We start from the raw sequence: 20,577 nt of genomic DNA, 5'->3' as shown, positions 1-20,577 counted from the left end.
ACCAGATAAACAAAGTAAATAGACCAATACCTACTAAGAAAATAGAAACAGATATCAAAAGACTCCCAACCAAAAAAAGACCAGGGCCCAATGGTTTCAGCACAGAATTCTGCAATATTTTCAGAGTAGAACTAATACCAATACTCCTCAAATTGTTCCACACAATAGAAACAGAAAGAACATTACCAAACTCTTTTTATGAGGTACAGCTACCCTGATACCCAGACCATATAAAGACACTATTAAGAAAGAGAATTACACACAAATCTCACTCATGAACATTGATGCAAAAATACTCAATAAAATGCTAGCAAACCGAATTCAAAAACACATCAGAAAAATCATCCACCACAACCAAGTAACCTTCATCCCAGAGATACAGGGGTGGTCCATTATACAGAAATCTGTCAATGTAATCTACCATATGAATAACCTGAAAGAAAAGAACCACATAATCATCTCATTAAATGCTGAAAAAGCCTTCAACACAACTTAATACCCTTCATAATAAAAAGTCTTGGAGGGAGCAGGGATACAAGAAACATACCTAAACATAATAAAGGCAATATACAGTAAGTCAAGAGTTGATATCAAGCTAAAAGGAGAGAAACTCAAAGAGATCCCACAGAAATCAGAAACAAGACAAAGTTGTCCACTCTTTCCAATTAACTCAAAACAGTAATTGAAGTTCTAGCTAGAGCAATAAGACAACAAAAGGAGATCAAGGGGATACAAATCAGAAAAGAAGTCAGACTCTCACTATGTGCAGATGATATGATAGTATACTTAAGTGGCCCCAAAAATTCCACCAGGGAACTCCTACAACTCACAAACACCTTTAGTAATGTAGCAGAATACAAGATTAACTCAAAAAATCAGTAGCCCTCCTTTATACAGGTGATAAATGGGCCAAGAAAGAAATAAGAGAAACATCACCCTTCAAAATAGGCAGAAATACATAAAATACCTTGGGGTAATGCTAACCAAACAAGAGAAAGATATGTATGACAAGAATTTTAACTCTTTGAAGAAAGAAATTGAAGAAGACACCAAAAAATGGAATGATCTCCCATGCTCTTGGGTAGATAGGATTAGCATAGTAAAAAGCAATCTACAGTTTCAATGCTTTGCCCATCAAAATCACAGCAAAATTCTCCACAGACCTCGAAAGAACAATACTCAACTTCATACGGAAAAACAAAAACCCAGGATAGCCAAGACAATCCTGTACAACAAAAGAACTTCTGGAGGCATCACAATCATGGACCTTAAACTCTACTACAGAGCTACAGTAATGAAAATGGTATTGGCATAAGAACAGACAGGAGGACCAAGGGAATCCAATTGAAGACCCGGTTATCAATCCACACCACACCTGATTTTCAACAAAAAACCTAAAAGTATAATAAAAACATATAATATAATCTTAATTATATATGTACTTTAATAATTAAATATATTAATTTTAATAATAAAATTAAAGCATATTCAACAAACAGGGCTGGCATAACTGGATATCAACATGTAGAAGAATGAATATAGATCCATATCTATTACCATGCACAAAACTCAAGTCCAAATGGATCAAAGACCTCAACATAAAACCAACCACACTGAACCTGATAGAAGAGAAAGTGGAAAGTACACTTGAATGCATTGGCACTAAATATAACACCAGTAGGACACTGAGAGAAACAATTAATAAATGGGATGGCCTGAATCTGAGAAGCTTCTGTAAAGCAAAGGACACTGTCAACACAAGAAAAGGGCAGCCTACAGATTGGGAAAAGATCGTCATCAACCCCACATCAGACAGAGGACTGATCTCCCAAATATACAAAGAATTCAAGAAACTTGATATAAAAAAAATAATCCAGTAAAAAATGGGGTTCAGACCTAAAGAGAGAACTCTCAACAGATGAATCTCAAAGGGCTGAAAAACATTTAAGGAACTGCTGAACATCCTTAGCCATCAGAGAAATGCAAATCAAAATAACTTTAAGATTCCATCTTACACCTGTCAAAATGGCCAAGATCAAAAATACTGATGACAGCTTATGCTGGAGACAATGTGGAGTAAGGGGAATGCTCATCCATTGCTGGTAGGAATGCAAACTTGTACAGCCACTTTGGAAATTGGTATTGTGATTTTTCAGAAAATTGGAAATCAATCTACCTCAACACCTAGCTAAAAAAAAAACTCTTGGGTATATACCCAAAGGATGCTCAGTCACACCACAAGGACACCTGCTCAACCATGCTCACAGCAGCATTATTCATTATGGCCAGGATTAGAAACAATCTAGATGACCCTCAATTTAAGAATGAATATAGAAAATGAGGTACATTTATACAATGGAGTATTAATCAGGCATAAAAAACAATGACATCATGAAATTTGCAGACAAATGGATGGCCCTGGGGGAAAAAATCATCTTGAGTCACATAATGAGACCCAGAAAGACAAACATGGTATGCACTCACTCATAAGTGGATACTGTATGGAAAGCAAAGGACAAGCAGACTACAATCCAGAGCCCCAGAAAAGGTAGGTAACAAGGAGGACCCTAAGAGGGACACAATGATCGCTCAGAAGGGGAAGTAGATCTCCTGGGTAAACTGGAGGTGTGGTGGTAGAGGGGAGGGAATGGAGGATGAGAACATAAGGGAACAGAATGGTCGAGTTGGGGGAGCGACAGAAAGGGAGAGCAATGAATGAGATATCTAGATAGAGAGAGCCATTATGGGATTAGGGAGAAACCTGGTGCTAGGGAAATTCCCAGATATCCATGAGGATGACCCCAGCTAAGTCTCCTACCAATGATGGAGAGGGTGCCTGAACTGGTCTTTTCCTGTAATCAGATTGATGACTGCTCTAATTGTCATCATAGAACATTCATCCAGCAACTGATGAGAGCAGAGGTGGAGATCCACAGCTAAGCACTGCCCCAAGCTCTGGGAATTGAGTCAAAGAGGGGGAAGAGGGATTATATGAGCAAGGGGTGTCAAGATTATGATGGAAAAACCCACAGAGACAGCTGACTCAAGCTCGTAGGAGCTCACAGATTCTGGACCAACTGTGGAGCCTACACGGGACTAAGATAGGCCCTTTTCATGTGGGTGATATTTGTATGCCTTAGTCTGTTTGTGGGGCCCCTAGCAGTGGGACCAGCATCTATCCCTGGTGCATGAGCTGGCTTTTTGGAGCCCATTCCCTATTTTGGGAAGCTTTTCTCAGCTTTGATGCAGAGAGGAGGGGCTTGGTCCTGCCTCAACTCCATGTGGCAGACTTTGCTGACTTCCCATGGGAGGCCTTACCCTTTTTAGAGGTGTGGATGGGGGTGAGTGGGAGGAAGTGAGGAGGAAGCATGAGGAGGGGAGGGGGAACTGTGGTTGGTATGTAAAATGAATAGAAATCTTTTAAAAAGTAAAAATAATGTGACATCTTGTTTCTTAAAGGATTGCTTTGCAAACACTGATCTGATACCTGACAGTGGAATGCATGGCGTTGTTAGAATTTAATAATCACCACGAAGCTGTGCTTATTTACACGGCTGCTTTTCATTAAAACTTTGGGGTTCGTTAACATTTCTTCAGAGGTACAAATGTGTCAGCTTGTACACAAAAATTACCTTCCGTGTCTTCTAGAACTTTGACAACGTTCTTCAATATTGTGTCCTTCCCATTTGTACCCTAAAATACAGTACATAATATAATATATTACTGGAAATATGGCACAATTAAAATCACTATCTTTGGTGAACATTAGAACAATGTCTGATTTATTCACCAGATTCTTCCTCTTTCACATTCAGAATCACAGAAGACTACCGATCTCCAAGGTTTGTCTTCTTAGTTTAAAAAGTGACAGAAAGCTCACATTCCTACCTACAGCAGTCAGGTTCCAGTAGGTTTCCAGCATCACATCTTTGTAGAGACTCTTCTGGGAAGGATCCAGCAAAGCCCACTCTTCATGAGTGAAGTTCACATGCACATCCTCATAGGTCACTGCATCCTAAAATATCCCATATAAAGACATAATAGAAATGTTGAGACTGCTTTGTAAAAGTACACCTCAAAGTATAAATATATTGAGAATATATTTGCAAAATTCTGTGTACGCAATATATTTCATGAAATGGATTACAGAATTTCAAATGTAGTCACCAATTCATTTTAGAACAAAACAGAAAAAAAGGATAACTTCCATTTCTGTGCCCACCAAATAGAACATGGCATTGCAGGAGAAATGTCTGCTTATATATGAAGACATGCAAACAGAGTAACACTTTTCAGTATACATCCGCAAAATTTTTATCAAAATTATTAACTTCAAAAAAGGTGTGGTAATACACATAATCCTACAAATCAAGGGTAGCTGGAGACTGTTCTTTTGTTTCCCAGCTGCCTAGACCTGAATAATCACACAGAAACTATATTAATAACAACACTGTTTGGTCAATAACTAAGACATATTCCTAGCTAGCTCTTACATCTGAAATTAACCCATTTCTATCAACCTGTGTATCATCATGAAGCTGTGGTCTACAGTTCCGGTGGTGTCTCTCTTACTCCACCTACTGTCTATATCTCTGTTCAAATTTCCTTCTTGGCTTTATTCTGCCCTGCCATAGGCTAAAGACACTTTTTTATTAACCAGTGGTAAAAAATATATTCATAGTACACAGAGGGGAAACCCACATCACCTCCCCTTTCCTGTCTGATTAAAAATGAAAGTTTTAACTTTAACATAGTAAAACTACATATACAAAGAAGTTATCAAGCAAGAACTATAGTTGTAATATTTAGTTCATTTACATTAAAGAAAATACTCTATCATCTATCATATTTTCTAAAATTCTCTATCTAATTTATCCTTTATAATAACTAAGGAAAACTATAATTATAACTGTGCTGTCTTCAACTTTATCAATGACCCCTCAAGGATATAATATTACCTAAGTAAACAGGAAGTACACTGTAAGCAACTTCCAATAATCTAGAATTGACAGAGACATCTTGCTGCCTGGACAGTCACCCAAAGTTCTTCCATAATGTTAGGGCATCCATATTTAGTTGACAGGCCCATAGTATCTGGCAGACTTTTCCTAGAAGCAGGAAATTTGAAGATCTGTTCTGTCCTGTACTGGCAAAGTTCATCAGTGGCTTTCTTCAAGTAGAAGCACTCTGCTCACAAATCCATTTAAGAACTCTTAAGTGGGAGCTTCCAAAAAAGCCAGAACCAGTACAAACCAGAAAGCTATCGCTTAAAGAAGCCATACTACTTGCAGTCAGCAAACAAAGCTTATCAGAAAAAAATAGGTGACTACCAAGAAGCCTCGCTTGGCTCCCATTTTTGTGAGTCTAGAAGCCCTCCTTTTTCCTTAAGCTATTTTTAGGTCTTATGTGGATCCATGACCCCGACAGTGGGTGCCAATTTGTAGCTGGAGAATGCTTGTTTGTTTCCTGGCCACCCAGACCTGCATAATCACACAGAAAATATATTATTTACAAAACTGTTTGGTCAATAGGTTAGGTATATTCCTAGCTCTTCCATCTTAAATTAACTCATTTCTACTGATCTGTGTATTACCACAAGGCTGCGGCTTACTGGTAAGGTTCCAAGGGAATCTTTCTCCTTTGGTAGCTACATGGCATCTCTCTACATCTCTGTTTGAATTTCTCACTTGGCCTTATTCTGCCCTGCCATAAAGCAAAGTAGCTTCCTTATTAACCAATGGTAATAAAAGATAGCCACAGCATAAGAGGGGAATCCCACATCACTCAGGAAGCAGACACGGGGAAAACTGTGATTTCCAAGCAAGTTTGGTGTATATTAAGATTTCTAGAACAGCCAAAGGTACACAGTATAATAATGCCTTACAAAATAAACAGAGAAACAAAAATTAGAAAGCACTTAAGGGCTCCCTCGAAATTCCTCCATAGCCTTAAACATTCATTCCAATTCTGTACTTGTCTATAATAAATTGGAATGACTCCTTTTAAACCATAAAGCTAATACTTCCTAGAAAGGCAAGCATTTTAATAAGTTACTGACTGACAGATGCTTCTCAAAAACATTAGTAAAATAAATGTTGATCCTAAAACAATAAAAAAAAAGCAACTAAAAGGATGGAGTATATAATGATGGGTCTACAGACAAGATCACCTGCTGATTTTGAAGAGGGCCTAGGTCAGTTCTCAGCACTCGCTGCAGGCACACAACTTTTCCTTTCATGTGTGAAGTGCATGGGCATAAGCCCTAGCACAGAAAGAAAAACCAAAATAACTAATGTGGACTCGCTGTTCATCCAATGCATCCATAGGCATATAAAATGTAGGAGATGCTCCTCAAAAAAAATTAACCAAAAGAGATGGGGTAGGACACTACATATTGACCAAAGTGAAATCTGCTGCGATGATGTTTCAATTTCTAACATCTATTCCCCAACCACAAGGGCACCTGCATTTGTAAAAATAAACACTACTACAGCTTAAATCTAATATTGGCCTTCACACAGTGAAGACTTCAATACCCCATGCTCATCCACCTGCAGGTCATCCAAACAAAAACTAAACAGAGAAACCCTGGAGCTAACAGACATTATAAACTACATGGACCTAAAGCGATATTCACAGAACATTTCACCAAAACACAGAAAAATACACCTTCATCTGAGCAGTGTTAACAGAGCCTCCAGACCGTAGTACAACTGACTCCATGATGAAAGTCCCACTCAGGCTGTAAAACTCAGCACATAGACAGCACCACTTTCCAAAAACAAGAGTCCCAATCCATCAATGCCCCCCCAGTTATGTGGAAAATCTCTAAATGTACTAAACTTGCATTTTACCTTCTGCAGTTCCACTTCTGACTAACTGTTCTTGTTAACTGAACTATGTCAACCCAGAACATGACTTTTGTGCTTAAAAGCTCATTCTGAAAGAAGTATGGGACTACACTGGGATCCTGTAGTGGCAGGCCAGCTACTAAAAACATTCTATTGGCTTAAAGCCATGTCCTAGCAGTGTTCTATGGTAAATATGGACATTTCTGGAGATCCTACTGAGTTCCCAAAGGTCTCAGAGTTCCTGGGAAGGAGGAGGAGTGCAATGATCAGGGGAATCCTAGTGGGGGGGAAACCTGAGATAGTCCAGGTCCTAAGTTGTCTTTGTTAGGATTTTCTTGCTGTGGAGAAGCACCATGAGCACAGCAACTCTCATAAAGGAAAACATTTAATTGAGGCCTGCCTATAATTCAGAAGATTAATCCATTAACATAATGGCAAGAACAGGATGACATCCACTCAGACATGGTGCTAGAAAAAATGCTGAAGTTCTAGGTCTTGATCCTCAAGCATTAGCAGGGGGAAACACACAGATGTCAAAGCCCACCTTCACAGTGATACACTTTCTTCAACAAGGTAGCATCACTTCACATGGCTACACCTCCTAATATTGCCACTCCCTTTGGGCTAGCATTCAAAAACATGAGTCTATGGGGTCTTCCTTTTCAAGTCACCATATTCAGTTTTCTGACCCCCACAGGCTGGTAGCTATACCATAATGCAAAAAAGCATTCAGTCAAATTTCAGACATCCCCACAGTGCATAATAGTCTCAAACTTGTTTAAAAAGCCAAAGCTCAAAGAATCTCTTCTGAAATCTCTTAACTGTAATCTCCTGAAAAATAAAAATAAAAAACCAAATCACATACTTCTAGCATACAATGAAAAACACAATAAACTTTATCCTTCCAAACCATAGGGAAAGGAGCAGTGAGGAAATACTAGACCAAAGCAGGACACAAAACTGGTGGAGCAAACTTCAAACTCTACACCTCCAATTGGATATAAAATGTACATCAGATCTTCAACAATGGCTGGTTTACAGAGCTAAAACTTCTCAATTAATATCTAAAGCTTTAGAGAAAGATTGATATTTTCATTTTACACACAGGCCTCAGAGTTCTGACCAGTTAAAACTAATGAATTGGACATAAAAAATTGAAAAAAATAAAAGAAACCTTTAACAAAACTCTCATTAGAATCTACCAAAGAATGTCCTTCCTGTCCTTCCTTTGCTTTTCTTCTGCCAGATCTATTCCACAAGGAGGAATTTACTTCCCTACATGAGATTGTATTTGAAAAGCATCCCAGGCTCAGAAACTAAGAGCTTTTATTGGTTAATGAATAAAGAAACTGGCTTGGCCTAATAGGGCAGAATAGAGCTAGGTGGGGAAAACTAAACTGAATGCTGGGAGAAAGAAGGCAGAGTCAGAGAGAAGCCATGTGGCCCCGCCAGAGACAGATGCCAGAACTTTACTGGGTAAGCCACAGCCACATGGGGATATACAGATTAATGGAGATGGGTTAATTGAAGATATGAGTTAGCCAGAAATACACTTAGGCTATTGGCCAAACAGTATTGCAATAATATGGTTTCTGTGTGATTATCTCAGGGATGAGCAGCCAGGAACAAACAAGCGACCTCCTACAACACACAGGTATTTACTCTATTACTCACCATTATTATTAGTGTGAGTAAGCTCACACTAATCTATTTCCCCTTTTTTAGTATAATAAAGTGTTATTTATTTAGGGGTAGACTCATAGACCACAGTCCTCTGCTTGACCAGAGAACAGCAACCAAATCCAGCAGCCAAAAGAGAGAAGGAGCATGCATTTTACAGTATAAGAGGCCACACCCAAGTGGACAGGTAACTTAAAGGCTCTTGGCTGAAGGATTTCCTACAGCAAGCTCCAGAAAGATGTTTTTTAAAAAACTTCATTATACAAGTATGGGTACTTTGCCTGTATGTATGTCTGTCCTCCGTGTCTGTAAAGGGCCTTGAACTCAGAAGAAGATTATTGGAGCCCCTGTAATGGGAATTACAGACAAGTGATGGCTGCCATGTGAATGCTGGGAATTGAACCCCAACACTCTGGAAGAACAACCAGTGCTTTTAACTGCAGAGCCATCTCTACAATCCTGGTAGAAGTAAGTTTTCAAAACAGCCTGCTGCAAAATGCTTAGGCCTAACTTTGCCTCCCAAGTTCCTGAGAATAAAAATACAGTATTAAGTATCTGAATAAAAGGCTGGAGAGATGGTTCACTGTGTTCAGAGCTCTGGCTGTTCATACAGGGGACCAAATTTCAGTTCCTTCCATCCACAGGGCAAGTCAAAACTGTCTCTAATTACAGTCCCAGAGGACCTGAAATCCTCTTCTATGTTCTTCAGGGCATTGCATGCACATGGTGCACAAACATATACAAAGGAAAAAAAAATCCCCATTCACATAAATAAAATTTCAGATCATAAAAAGAGAAATGCAGTATCACTTCTGTATCTGTGGTGCAGGAGCACACATCCCAGCTCATCAGAAAGCCTGCCTAAGCTACAGAAAGAATGCTAGGCCTACCAGCCCCACATTTTAAATACTTCGTTACCATGTTTGTGTGAACTGAGCGGGAGGGGCAGGGAGACATGTGCATACCCCGGTGCTTGTGAAGGTTAGAAGACAATGTTGTGAATTCTCTCCTTACAGACTTTTTGTTGGCTTTGTGGATGAATTCAGATGATCATATGTTTCATATGCTCACAAATACCTTTGCTATGGAACAATCTCTTTGGGCCAATCCCATCCAATTTAAGGTGCCCAGTTTTATCTGTTGTTTGGTTTTGTTGAGATAGTACCACACTATGTATTCCTGCTAGCCTAAAACTCACCATTAGACCAGATAGCTTTTGGGCAGCTCCATTGTGGTAGCCCATGTCCAATTATGAACCACATTTTACTTGGCTTGGGTTTGACTACACTTCCCAAACTGGTGAGGGAAGGTCTGTTAGAGGTCCTCTGGGAGGAGGGTCTCTGAGACTCAACATTTCTGTCTACCCAACTGTACATGGCCTTAGATGTGGTATTTGTGCAGGAGGAGGCAACTGGCTCTAGGTGCTGTGACACAAATACATGTGTTAATTAAAAACAAAACAAGCTGCTGACTATATATAAAGAAAAGAACTTACATGATTAATTTGACACTGTGTTACTCTGATTCAAAGGTGGCCACAAGCAAAACCTGACCTGAAAGGGTGGTATCATGATGCTGGTAGCCACTGTCTTGAAATCTTAGAGTCATGAAAGCTTTTCCAAGGTTGAATTCTGGAAGATGCCAGGATTAGAGGCATGTTTGCAAAACTATAACCCTAAGTATTGGAGTTGGACAGTGTCAAAATTAAATCCAGACCCTGGTTGAAATGATTAAGACAGATCTTAGTATGCTATTGACATGGGGAAAGGCATCCACTGGGACTAACCTTGGCCTGAAACTGCAGAGGTGACTGCCTAGGGGAATTCAGGGCATTATGTGAGCAGAAACTATGTGAACGGGTGGTCACCAGAAGATGGGCTGGCTGTCCTCAAACTGGATCTTCCTTCCCAGTTCCTGAGGGCTGGGGACTCTCCCTTTGTTTGTTTTCCAGGACCTACATGGTGGAAAGGTAGAGCTGACTCCTATAGGTTCTTATCTGAGATCCACAAGGGACAATGACACGGGCATGTCAGTCTCCATACAAGTCAGTAAACAAACAATTGTCATTTAAAAATTAAAATGTATCTAGATTCTCATAAAGAAAGCCACCGGTCCCCTCTAACTTGGCAAGTATCCTGTCTCAGTTTCCTTCCCTACATTACCCCTACCCCATCTTACACTTCAGCTTGTGTGCTCCACACACCCCCACCTCTACCTCACAATTTAGCCTGACAATCATCGGTGTCATTCGAGGCACCCAGTTCCTGACATAGGCACTCAAGAAAACAGAAATCCAGTTCATCAGTAACATGTAGCGATTTTGGTGGAACACTCCTATCAGAGACCATTGTGTTTATATCACCATAGGTAGTATAAATATATTATTTTTCCTGGTGAAATACTCTTTAGATATATTTAAATTTTTGGTGAGTCAAACCAAAGTAGTATGACAGAATATTACATGATGAAGTATTTCTTTATTAATTTTGAATTTGCACAGTAACATGAGAGAGAAATTTGTGTTTATTGCCTTCTGCCTCAGAATTGATCTGCAATCCCAGTATTTGGAGGCTGAGACAGGGAGACTATGCTCAAATAAATCTAGGCTACATAGATGCAACAGCTTATGGGCAGCTTGGGCTACAGAGATATTTCAAAGTGTATTTCTGAGAGATAAGGGGTCTTTTAAAAAGATAATAGTGTGCCAGTGATTTGGCTTGGCGGGTACAAGTGCTTGACATGCCATTCCGAGCCAGAGGACACGAATTTTGAACCCAGTATGCAGGTGAAGATGGAAGGAGAGAAGGGCTTCAGAAATCTGTGCTCTGACTGTCCCTACACGCATGCCATAGTGCCTCTGACGGTGCTAGAACCAGGGGGAAAGCTCAATGCTACAAGATCTAGCAGCCCTCCAGCCTCAGCCTCCCCAGCTCCTGGGATGAGATGCATGCATCAGGAGACTTCTGGTTCAAAAGAATTATGCACCAGAGACTTGAAAACAGTCACTCACCACCCAGAACTCTCTGCTGCAGAATGGAAACTGTCCATCTACCAGTTCCTTGGAAAGTTTCGGGATTTCTGTAGAATGCCAATGCTGACCGTTTTCTGCCAGCTGCCAGTCTCCTTAGAAGATAGCTTTTCCAATCCCTACTCCTTAAAGTCCCCTTCCTTCATAAGGTCTGTACTGGGCAAGTGATCTCAGTGCCCTGCTTATGCGTCAATACAACCTTAATTAAGCCAAACACACTTTGCTCAGTTACATGCAGCATGACAGTAGTGACTGTGAGGAGGGGAAGGGGTCACTCAATAATGGCCAAGTGGCCTTGGTGAAGGATACAGGATAAAGGGGCTCACTGAACTTTCAAGCAAAGGAAAGAGATAAAGGAGAGATACCTAACAGCTAAGGAGATCTGCTAGGGCAAAGCCAATGCAGCGTCACTGACTGAAATGAAAATCACTTGAAGAGCTGGTGGGAAGGAGTGGGGGGCGAAGTTGCAGCCTTGAGCACCGTGAAACTGTGAGTGTGGAAATGTCAGTCACAGGTGCAAACAAGACGCTTCCAGCTCACTGTGGCAAACAGTCTCGCCGCCAGGAAATAACCAAGGTACAAAGAAATGTTCAATTGTGCTTACCAAGCCTTTCAGAAGAAAAATCTGACCAGGAAGGCCCAGCAGGTTAGGCTCTACTAAGGGTCCACCATACACAAATGAGACAGAACAGGAAAGGTGAAGAATAGAGATGGAGATTGAACCCAGGTGTGGTTCTCAAGGCTTTAAGTCCAGACACCAGAAAGAAAGAAGAATCTGGACTGCAAAGTCATCCCTCTGCTACAGAGATGTGATAAATTAATTTAATTACATAGCTCTGGGTATGTAACTGAGTTGGCAAAATGCTGGTTCATCCTGCAGGGAGCCCGGGACTCCTGGTGTGAGCTCCAGGTTTCAATAGAGAAAGCACTGGTGGATCTCGGGCATGCGTCGTTAATAGATCCTGTTAGAGGTGTGTCAGTCTTGTGTGCGAGATGAGGGTGGTCACAAGCCCTCATCACTATCCCTCTTAAGGGGATCAATCTGGCTCATGGAAGATGGTCAGTCAAGCTTCAGGGTGCAGCCTCACCATCAGGAAGGTAGCCAGTCACATATGCTGTATACAGGGGTGGGGTAGGGATTTCTGTCTTAGGTTTTGTTCTTCCTGCAACCAAGGTGGCTCCAGTTTAGGACAATGACTTACATCTATGCCCTGAATTAAGGAAGATGAGACAGACAGATGCAGACTGAGTAGGGCCTTCATTTACATCCCCAGGGCCTCAAGGGACAATTCTGTGCCCACTACAAAAGCAACTTTCAAATACTGACTTTTTACTATTCTCACTTACATTTCTTGTTTGTTTGGGGGAAAGGGTCTCACTATGTAGCTCTGGATGGCCTAAAGTCTAGAAGTCACAGACATCCCCCTGTATCTGCCTCCCGAGGGCTGGGATTGAGCCCTCCCTGGTTTTAGCATTTACGTTTTCTTTCCTTCCCTTTTCATTTTTCACAACAGGGTTTCTCTGTGCAGCCCTGTCTTTCCTGAAACTCACTCTACAGAAAAGGCAGGCCTCAAACTCAAAGACCTGCCTTTGCCTCCTGAGTGCTCGGATTAAAGGTATATACAACTTACACTTCTTAAAAGGGCGTAGGGTTGTGGCTTGTTTGGTAAAGGGCTTGCCTAGGAGTTGAGATGTAGAGAACACAACATCCAAGTCAGCCCGGGCAACAAGAACACATAGAAGAAAAGTCAGTCCAAGCATCTCTTCTCCCTGCCTCTCAATCCCCTAGAAGCTGTGGTCTGGGTGGAGTCCCCACTGCGTGTGTGTCTTTCACTTTAATCTGTGGTGAAAGTCCAGGGCCCAGCACCAACTGCTCAAAGTAAGCAGGGAGCTGGGGTAAAATGGGAAGCGGAGCCTGGGGGAAACAAGAGCTGGGGTTTCCTGAGGCTTCTCTTGTCAAGGGAGAGATCTGCCACTCCAGGGAATTTGAAGAGATTGGGCTGTTTAAATCTTTACTGTTTGTTGTAGATTTGACACCTCAATGCTTTCTTAAAACATTTTCAGGAGGCAAAGGGGACTAATGACTGTGTTTGACACCAGCACTTGGCAGAGGTGTGAAGTGAGGCTGGAGCCCTCTTCCAGGAATTTACACTGAGGAATAGTTTCTGTAAAAATCAGGAAAGCGAGGCAGGGATGAGAGGGTGCAGGTCATCAGAGTCCTCATATGATGCTAATATCCACAGTATCTGAACATCCTCGATACTTCATTTCTACAAATTAATGGTTCTGATAGTCTACAAAGGGCAAACTAAGGCCTGTAGAGGCAAGGAGCTTGACAAGGTCACACAACCTATACTGCCAAAAACTTAATTCACAAAAAAGTCAAATTCAACAAATATGTATTTGTCCATTTATTGTGGAGACTAACTAACCTTGGCCAGATAGCCAAGCTATGTTCAAGCACATCCTCGTGCCTCAACCTACCAAGCATTTCAGGTCTCTGTGGCTATGCTAGTAGAAGAAATGTTGAAGGAGAACCTCCCAGTAATCAAGTCTTGAACTGATTCCTTGGGAATCTTACTGTGAGATGGGATGTGCACCTGCTGTTTGGACAGTTAGTGAAGAAACAGATCTGCACAGCACAGATGGCTGTTTGTTTGTTTACAAAGTCATGGGGGGTTGTCTTAGGGTTTCTATGACTACAATAAATGCCAAAAGCAACATGGGTAAGAAAGGGTTTATTTGGCTTACATTTCCACACCATTAGTCCATCACTGAAAGAAGTCAGGACAGAAACTCAAACAGGTCAGGAACCTGGAGGCAGAAGCTGACGCTGAAGCAATGGAGGGTACTGTTGACTGGCGGGCTCTGCATGGTTTTCTCAGCCTGCTTTCTTATGGAACTCAGGACCATGAGCCCAGGGATGGCACCACCTATAATGGCTGGTCCTTTCCCATCAATGAAAAAGTAAGAAAATACTCTACAGGCTTGTATACAGCATGATCTTATGGAGGCATGTCCTCAATTGAGGCTCCCTCCTCTGTGATGACTCTAGCTTGTGTCAAGTTGACATAAAAGTTGACACTAACGATTTGCCTTAACAGGATTACATGTGAACCTGGAGGAGTGACCTCTGACATGGGGGAGAACAGAAGCAGCTGCCAGAGTCTACATCCTGCTGGATTTAACTCCTGGGGTTAAAGAAATGTAAATGAATTCTACTGTTAGTGCTTTTGTTTGATTAGGAAGTCTTTACCCCAACTCTTCCAGAGACTTTTAAACAGTCTATCAAGCTGATCAGGTGCACATGCCTGGATTCCAAGCATCCTAACTAACCCGGGCTACACTGGGAGATGCAGGATATAAGTGGCAACAAAAAGGAATTCTGCTTAAACACGATGTTTCTGTACAACAAACAAACAAACCTAGGGCCCAGATCATTTTACCACGAAATTCCATCAAACTTTCAAAGAAAGGTTATTATCAATACAACAAAAATTATCCCACAAAATAGAAACAGAATGAACACTGGCTGTCTTAGGGCTTCTATTGCTGCAACAAAACATCACGACCAAAAAGAAAGCTGGGGAGGAAAGGGCTTATTTAGCTTATACTTCCCACATGGCTGATTGTCACCAAGGAAGTCAGAACAGAAACTCCAACAGAGCAGGATCCTGGAGGTCAGAGCTGATGCAGAGTCCAAAGAGGGGTACTTCAGTAAGCACTAAGGCTCGCTCCCCCTGGCTTCCTCAGCCTACTTTCTCATAGAACCCAGAACCACCAGCCTAAGAATGGCACCACCCACAGTGAGCTGAGGTTTTCCCTATTTATCACTAATAGAGAAAAATCTTACAGCTGGAGCTCGTGGAGGCATTTCCTCAACTGAACCTCCTTCCTCTCTGATGATTCTAGCTTGAGTCAAGTGGAAACACAAAACCAGCCAGTAGAGCTCCAAATTCATTTTATGAGGCCATGTTACCCTGAAATCTAAACCACATAAAGAACCAACAAAGAAAGAGAATTACAGATCAATTTCCCTTATGAACATAGATGTAAAACTTGTCAATAAGAGACCTAAAACCGAAATCCAAGAACACATCAAAAGATCATTCACCATGTTCAAGTAGGAATCATCTACAGCCATCGTCAAATTAAACGGAGAGAAATTCAGAATTACTCACCTACAATCAGGAACAAAAGAAGAGTGCCCACCCACACCGTATCTATTCAACATGGATACGCTAGATCAATAAGACAACCTAGGAGATTAAGGGAATATAAACTGGAAAGGAAGACGTCAAAGTATTTTTATGCAGATGATGCAATAGTATATGTAAGTGACTCTAAAAATTCCACAGGGAAACTCCTACAGCTGATAAACACTTTCAGCAAAGTGGCTGGATGCACAAAAATCAGTAGCTCTCCAACATTCCTGAGAAGGAAAGCAGGGAAATAATATCTTGCAAAACAACCTCAAATTATATAAAACAGCTTGGGATAACTCTAACCAAGCAAGTGAAAGACTTATATGATAAAAACTTCAAGTCTCTGAAGACAGAAACTGAGGAAGATATGAGAAGATAGAAAGGTGTCCCATGGTCACGGATCGGTAGGATTAACATAGTAAAAATGACAATCCCACCAAAAGAAACCTACAGATTCATTCAATGCAATCTCCATCAAAATCCCAACACAATTTTTTACAGACCTTGAAAAGATAATTCTCAACCTAAAATGGAGAAACAGAACACTCTGGACAGCTAAAGCACTTCTGAACAGAAAAAGAATTGTTGAAGGTCTCACCATTCCAGAATGCAAGCTGTACTACAAAGGTATAGTAATAAAAAAAATATTGTTTTCACATAAAAATAGACACACTGATCAATAGAATTGAATTGAGACCCAGGAATGAACCTACATGCCTATAGATACCTGGGTTTTGATAAAGATGCCAGAAATACACACAAGAGAAAAGACAGCTTCACCAACAAGCAATGCTGGTCAAACTGGATGTGTGCATGTAGAAGAATGCAAATAGATCTATACTCATCGTTCTGTACAGAACTCACACGTCCACGTGTGTAAGAGACTGTATGACCCTGTGTAAAATGTTAGCTGCTGAGTACTGCAGGCTCACACACACGCCACAGCCGAATGCTTGGCATCTCAATCCTCTCACCTGACTAAACTGAGACAACCAGGTCTCTACGGACCAACATGAGAGAGTTGCCCAATCGGAGATTTCAGTGGCTCAAGGTAACCTCCCCAAACTGTGCACCCATCATTTTGGTTTTCCTTCATTCATATGGTATGAGATTATGCATGCCGGGAAAGTACACAGAAAGGCACTCACCCTGCCCAATCAGAATCTTCATTATCACAGAGACACCTACAGGACAATGACTTAGAGAACCTTTACCCTCACTATGGCCTAGCCTGTTTCCCCTGCAATGTACACAATAAACCATTCTTCCTATTCTGGTCTCACTGGAGTAGATATGTTCCACACACACCTCTTTAGTTCCACACACTAACAGGAAAATGCAATAGACAGCCCACTCTGTGACTCAAGTAGAGAGTTTTATAAGTCTCTGCTCCTATAAACCTTTAATCAAGAATTGAGGAGGTGGAGTCAGGAGGACAGCAGGGTCGATGCCCTGTGGGCCTAAACACCGGGATCAACTCAAAGAGAGTAAACATAACAAATCTTGTCTCAAAACAGTTTTTGAAAGCTTGAAGGTGCAACTGTTCCAGAATTAGTGCACCTTCCCAATGAGAAATCATGCCACACACTTAAGAGATTAATTGAGAACAATCTCTTCAACAATTACAGGTCTCCCACTCTGGATGACACTCAACAAGTGCAGGTCAGGAACAGATCTGCCAGCTTATATACGCTATAGGCTTTGTGCATTCCACATGTGCTGTCGACCTGGAGAAATGCTGTAAGTGTCCTCCTGCTAGCATGGCTTGCTCAGCTGGCTTCCTTCTAAAACTCGGGCTCACCTGCCCAGGGTAGGATGAGCCCCATTGCATCAATCAAGAAAACACTCTATAGGTTTGCCTACAGGCCAGTCTGACTCCAGCTTGTGTCAAGTTGACCAAATCTAACCAACATACCTACTGCATCATCTCCCAAGCCCCAATGACAGAGTGTTAAGCAAACCTCAATTCTCTTAACACTTGCTTTTCAGCACATATAGAACATTGTAAAGTTTAGGACTGGAGTAATGGCTCAGGAGTTACCACCACTTTTTTTTTTCCTTGTAGAAGTCCTGGGTTTGGTTCCCAACTCTAACATGGTGTACACAATCATCCCTAGATGCTGTTGCAGGGGATCGGATGCTTCCTGCTGTCTTCTGTGGATACCAAACACACATGTGGTCTACATATATACATGCAAGCAAATCACTCATACACATGAAATAAAATATTGAAAAATTAAAAACATATACCCTCACATCTTATGTCATCAGAGATAAATATGCCAGAAACACAGAGATGTGACAAATATCTGTCACCAACACTATAACTTTGTAATTAAAAGAATTAAAGAACTCTTGATCAATGGAGAGAAAATACTTGATTGAAGACAGGAAGCCTCATTATTATTTCAGTACACAACTGAGCTATAAATCAGCAATAGTGCAATAATATGTCTAACAATTTTTGCTGTCAATAGAAACCTGATGTGGAAAGCTCATCATAAATGAAAAACTGGTCTACACAAGAACACAGTGACATCATCTGATTTCAAAACTTCTCGTATGACTGCAATAAAGATCGCACTGTCTGGGAAAGAAATCAACAGAACATGAGAGCAAAGTTAGAAATTAAAAAAAAAAACAACAACAACAACAAAAAAACACTATTTCTACAGAACCAACTCTAACACATTAGGCCGGGAAACTCAGTGAGTCTGGCATTACTGAGGCAAGTGACTGGACTACCCTGGTATCTGCAGGCAAATGTGTTATTGACATAGAGTTTACGTCCTGCAAAGAATTAACTGCAGGCGGATCCTATACGTGAATGTTCGGGGCCAAACGCAGAACTTCTAGAAGACACTAGAGTGACTAGGGCCCCAGGAGGTAGCAAATCTGCCTTCCTAGGCGACGGTGAAACACAGCGCCTGCGCGCGCTCTGTATCGTGACGTCACAGTACGGCACTATGCAGGCACGGTACCCACGTCCCGGTGTTCTGTGCAGGTTCAGCCCACAGATGGAAGTTACTCAGAAGCCGCAGGACCCGGAGCTGCAGGGACAGCAGGGACCTCACGGGGCGCAGCGTCCGCCCGTTCCCACAGCGTCGGGAGGACCCCACACCGGCTCCCGCGGCTCCACCCGCGTGGGGACGGCGGCCCTCGCTCACCATGGCGGGTTCCGAGCTCGCCCCGCTCTCCCCACAGCTCCCGACCGCGGGTCACAGCGCAGCAAACGGAACCACAGAGTCTCCCTCAGTCCCGGGGTCCCCGAGCCTACAGCGTGGAGGACAGGAAGTGTCCTCCCTTGTTCTGCCTGGCAGCCTAACTGGAAGCCTTGATTGGCTACTGTGTCCTGATTGACAGTCGCAAGCACCTTACGGACAGAGTAGTTTGAAAGCTCGCAGCACAGCGGTTCCCAGCCCTGAGGGCATCTCCAGATACAAACCTGTCCCTGACCTGTGGAGACTGGCATTGTAGAACTTGTGCCTGGACTGGAAAAGTCTTCCCTGCACTACCTGCACTAAACAGGCACTTCCCTTCTTCCTCTGGGTACAGGTTGTTACAGCTCAAACCCACCACCAAAAGCTGAGGTGCCTACTTAAGGTATCAAAGCAGACCCTGGGTACCAAGTTCTCCCTGCATCCCTCAGTTCCTACCTGTTACCGAGTATGGCTTGCATACTCCTAACATACCCTGAAGTAGTCCAGCGCAGGGGCTGGGTTGCCCTTCCCTATAAATCCAACCATTTTGGTTGCCTGTTTGTTTTTCTGTCTCTGTCTTTCTCTCTCTCCCTCCCTCCCTCTCTCCGAAACGACATTAGCCCACTAGAGCGTGCAGCCCTGGCAGGGCTTGCCCTTCTCCCCCATTGTCTCTGCCTTTCTAAAAGTCGTTAGAATAAAATTCCTAAAGCTACCCACCAAGGTCTGATTCCTTATTTGTCTGTTTCCCCTTCCTGAAGCTGCCAAGGTCCAGCAATCAGAAACCCCCTTTGGCTCACCTAATTAGCATGCCCAGTTAAAATTAAACATTTCATCTAACAAGGGCTTTCCCCTTTACCTTTATAAACCGCCATTTTCCTGTTGGCCACATGTATCTCCCCTCTATCCAGAGGCAGTCCTTTGTCCCCCTGGGAAAAATACCACTGCCTCCTCCCTTGTCGGGTTCCCTTTCTCTCTCATCCTCTCTCCTCTACCACTGCACCCTAGCCCATTCTAACACAGACCTCCCCTTTTTCTCTTTGCTGGTGTTTTTCTGCCTGACTCAAAAAGCAGTCACTTTAACTTTTCTTCCCCGCTTAATAAAGGAGCTAATCTGGGGTGTGGAAGGCAGGCAGCCCCTGCTATGTGGGAGTCTCCCCCCACCTTCTCTTCTCAATTCTCTACTCTTCTCTTCCTCTCCCCTCCTCCCCCTCTTTTAAGTTTCCAGTGCTGGGATTGCTTTCAGGGCCTGGAGCACGCTATGAAAGTGCTCAGCACTGAGCTCACAGCATCAGCCCTGTTTGATTTGGCTACAGCCTTGATAAGTTGTCCAGGCTAACCTTGAATTTGTTATTCTCACCCTTCGGCCTCCTAAATACCTAGGTTTATAGGCAAATGCCTTTATGCTGAGATAGGTTTTGTGGGGTTTTCCCCCAATTAAAAAAAATGGTGTTTAGGGGAGGAGGAAGGAATAGAGACAGAAATAGAGAGGCCTAGAGAGGGATAGCCTGCGGTGGAGGGAGTGGAGTCAGGAAGTAACTTTCAAGGGTTATTTCTCACCTATCATGTGTCCCACGATTGCCTTTAGGTAAATAGGTTTGCAGGCAAGCTCTTTT

At 42.2% G+C, this 20,577-nt stretch overlaps 1 protein-coding gene across 1 annotated transcript; it reads right to left on the bottom strand.

Annotated features, from left to right (window-relative positions):
- Positions 1-3,628: 3,628 nt before the first annotated feature.
- LOC121459755 (zinc finger protein 431-like) lies at positions 3,629-19,068 on the bottom strand. Its single transcript, XM_041669752.1, has 3 exons — positions 18,932-19,068; positions 3,889-4,015; positions 3,629-3,693 (listed from the first exon to the last, which is right to left on the bottom strand). The coding sequence occupies exons 1-3, from the start codon at positions 18,932-18,934 to the stop codon at positions 3,629-3,631; spliced, it is 195 nt and encodes a 64-aa protein (XP_041525686.1). The 5' UTR covers positions 18,935-19,068.
- Between the last annotated feature and the right edge of the window lie 1,509 nt (positions 19,069-20,577).

Source organism: Microtus oregoni, unplaced genomic scaffold (assembly GCF_018167655.1).
Source record: "Microtus oregoni isolate MIOR12 unplaced genomic scaffold, Mior012 000019F_ref0000042, whole genome shotgun sequence".
Taxonomy (NCBI): Eukaryota; Metazoa; Chordata; class Mammalia; order Rodentia; family Cricetidae; genus Microtus; species Microtus oregoni.
This window is presented reverse-complemented; position numbering and strand designations above follow the sequence as displayed.

Excerpts from the sequence above, each read along its gene's own strand:
- LOC121459755 (XM_041669752.1), bottom strand. Across the intron at positions 3,694-3,888 it reads CTGGAACCTGACTGCTGTAG|GGTACAAATGGGAAGGACAC; the intron begins GTAGGAATGTGA and ends ACTGTATTTTAG.